At 42.6% G+C, this 3,794-nt stretch overlaps 1 protein-coding gene across 1 annotated transcript in view; it reads right to left on the bottom strand.

The window, feature by feature from the left end:
* LOC107299018 (enkurin-like) overlaps positions 1-3,794 on the bottom strand; it is an 11,569-nt gene that overhangs the window by 1,774 nt on the left and 6,001 nt on the right. The window contains exons 3-4 of the mRNA XM_015828383.1: positions 2,416-2,642; positions 254-400 (exon numbers count right to left, since the gene is read on the bottom strand). Of these exons, the coding sequence (XP_015683869.1) occupies positions 254-400; positions 2,416-2,642 (374 nt within the window). The remainder of the gene's footprint in view (positions 1-253; positions 401-2,415; positions 2,643-3,794) is intronic.

The raw sequence follows: 3,794 nt of genomic DNA on the forward strand, positions 1-3,794 counted from the left end.
AAGGGTACTGTCACCATGTGCTTTACTTCTTTACTCAGATCAAACCAAGGGTACCGTCACCATGTGCTTTACTGCTTAACTGACTGACTGTAACCGCAAACAGGAAACTCCCCTCAGAAGATAAGGGAACCATAGATTGATAACTACAGAGGCTAACTAAACCCCGTCATCTCCTTGCCGATTAATTCCGTAGTTGTTACAATGCAAAATACATTCTAACAATGCATTCCAATGTGGGGGAGGGTCTGCTTACTTCCAGGATGCCCTCCCGTTCGCGGGAGGAGAGGCGGGTGAGCCGCTTCTTCTGCAGGCACTCCCGCCGAGCGGCTGCTCGCTCTTTGCGCACGTCCACGGCTTCTTTCTTACGCCGATGGATGTATTTGGGGGTCACCCCGAAGTCCTGCAGAGGAAGAAGTGAGACGCTCGTGATTCCTGGGAAGGGAGACTGTCTATCGCCTATCTTTGTCTGTCCTACTCTCTCTCTCTCCCCCTCTCTCTTTCTCTCTAATCTATCACCTGTCTGTCTCTCATCTATCTATCATCTATCTATCTATCTATCTAATCTATCTACCATCTATCTACCATCTACCTACCTACTTACTTATCTATCTATCCTATCTATCTATCCATCTATCTATCTATCTATCTATCTATCTATCTATCTATCTATCTATCTATCTATCTATCTATCTATCTATCATCATCTCTATCTATCTATCTATTTATCCTCTATCATCTATCTATCTATCTATCTATCTATCTATCTATCTATCTATCTACCATCTACCTACCTACCTACTTACCTATCTATCTATCTATCTATCTATCTATCTATCATCTATCTATCATCATCTCTATCTATCTATTTATCATCTATCTATCTATCTATCTATCTATCTATCTATCTATCTATCTACCATCTACCCATCTACCTACCTACCTACCTACCTACCTATCTCTATCTATCTATCTATCTATCTATCTATCTATCATCTATCTATCATCATATCTATCTATCTATCTATCATCTATCTATCATCATCTCTATCTATCTATTTATCATCTATCATGTATCTATCTATCTATCTATCTCTATATATCTATCTATCTATCATCTATCTATCATCTTATCTATCTATCTATCTATCTATCTATCTATCTATCTATCTATATATCTATCTATATATCTATCATCTATCAATCATCATCTCTATCTATCTATTTATCATCTATCATCTATCTATCTATCTATCTATCTATCTATCTATCTATCTATCTATCTACCATCTACCTACCTACTTACCTATCTATCTATCTATCTATCATCTATCTATCATCTCTATCTATCTATCTATCTATTTATCATCTATCTATCTATCTATCTATCTATCTATCTATCTATCTATCTACCATCTACCCATCTACCCATCTATCCATCTATCTATCTATCTATCTATCTATCATCTATCTATCATCATATCTATCTATCTATCTATCTATCTATCATCTATCTATCATCATCTCTATCTATCTATCTATTTATCATCTATCATCTATCTATCTATCTATCTCTATATATCTATCTATCTATCATCTATCTATCATCTTATCTATCTATCTATCTATCTATATATCTATCTATATATCTATCATCTATCAATCATCATCTCTATCTATCTATCTATTTATCATCTATCATCTATCTATCTATCTATCTATCTATCTATCTATCTATCTATCTATCTATCTATCTACCATCTACCTACCTACTTACCTATCTATCTATCTATCTATCTATCTATCTATCTATCATCTATCTATCATCTCTATCTATCTATCTATCTATCTATCTATCTATCTATTTATCATCTATCTATCTATCTATCTATCTATCTATCTATCTATCTATCTATCTATCTACCATCTACCCATCTACCCATCTACCTATCTATCTATCTATCTATCTATCTATCTATCTATCTATCTATCTATCTATCATCTATCTATCATCATATCTATCTATCTATCTATCTATCTATCTATCTATCTATCTATCTATCTATCTATCTATCTATCTATCTATCTATCTATCTATCTATCTATCTACCTGTTTCTACACCCATTGTGCCAGGTGGCTTACAGCTATTGAAACAAAATGCAGTATAAAACACACATTAGACCATTAATTCAATCAAAAAAAGGCTCTCGGACTTAAAACATTCAACCAAGAGAAAGCCAACCAGTGGGAGAGGGAGAGAGTGAGTGAGGGAGTGTAGTGGGCACAGGGGGGGTGGTTTTTCTGAAGAGAACCCCCCTCTTCCCTCCTCCCAATTTCAGACAGCCCCTTCCCCCCCCCCACTCGCCTGCGCCCGGCCTCCCTGCCCGCCGGTCCCGGGGCCGCGGAAAGGAGCCCACCTTCTTCTTGAGGAACCTTTGGACCAGCCCGGAGTCATCCAGCAGGAACTTCTCCCCTCTCCGCTGGTCCACGCAGGCGTGCAGGGGCTTCTTGGCCACGGCCATGATGGCTTCGGCCACGTTGGCCGTCACGAAGTTCTTCTCGCTCTGGATGCCCATCAGGGGCCGGTCAGACTGCAGGGGCAGTTGGGCTTTGATGGGCTGGCGCTTGACGTGCTCGTGCGTGCCTACCGTTGACGGATGGAAGGCAAAGCTTACAAGCCTTCACAGTGACCCTTCCAAGTTACAAAAAACCGACCCGGGACCATTGTTTTCTGCACTTATTGACCATCGCAGCGTCCCCCGTAGTCCCGTGATCAACATTCGGAAGCTCCGCCACTGACTCGTACTTACGACGGTCACGGCGTCCCGCGTTCCAAAGGCGACCGTCCCCCTTTTGCGACCTTCTCTCCAGCAACGGGGGAGCCAGATTCGCTTAATGGCCGGGTGACTCACAACAACGGGAGTGATTCGCTTACCCAGGTTGGCGAGAAAGGTCGTCAGAGGGGAAGCCGCTCGCTAACCGACGGCCTCGCTTAGCGACAAAAAAGGCCGGGCTCAGTTGTGGTCGTAAGGCGAGGACTGGCTGTCTTTTTGGGGCGGGCGATTTGTGTCGCGATTTTCTGAATGCAGGGAGTCCTCGACTTACAACTGTCCGTTTAGTGACCGTTCGAAGTTACAAAGGCACTGGGAAAAAAAGGACCGTTTTTCGCACTTACTGACCCCGGATCCTGTGATCAAAATTCGGAAGCTTAGCAACTGACTCATACTTATGACGGGTGCAGCGTCCCGGGTTCAGGCGACCGTCCCCTTTTGCGACCTTCCGTCCAGCAAAGCCAGCTGGGAAATTGGATTCTGCGCCACTAACCTAACAACCGCCGGGATTCGCTTAACGACGGTGACAAGAAAGGTTGTGAATTGGGGCAAAACTCAGTTAGCAACCGTCGTGCTTAGTAACGGAAAGTTGAGGCCCGGTGGTGGTCGTGCGTCGAGGTGCTACCTGTAACTGGGGTGGGGGACGGTGGGAGAAACCCAGCATGCCCGTTCAGAGATGGGAGTGAAGTCTGGAAGGGTCTAATAGGGTCTCCTGCTTGAGGAAGGGGTTGGACTAGAAGACCTCTGAGGTCCCTTCCAATTAACACAATGGAACAACCTGCCTCCAGAAGCAGTGAATGCTCCAACACTGGAAGTTTTTAAGAAGAGACTGGACAGCCATTTGTCTGAAATGGTGTAGGGTTCCTGCCTGAGCAGGGGGTTGGACTCGATGACCTCCAAGGTCCCTTCCAACTTTATTATTATTATTATTATTATTATTATTATTATTATTATTATTATTATTA

Source organism: Protobothrops mucrosquamatus, unplaced genomic scaffold (genome assembly GCF_001527695.2).
Source record: "Protobothrops mucrosquamatus isolate PMUCROS unplaced genomic scaffold, P.Mucros_1.0 scaffold4442, whole genome shotgun sequence".
NCBI lineage: Eukaryota > Metazoa > Chordata > Lepidosauria > Squamata > Viperidae > Protobothrops > Protobothrops mucrosquamatus.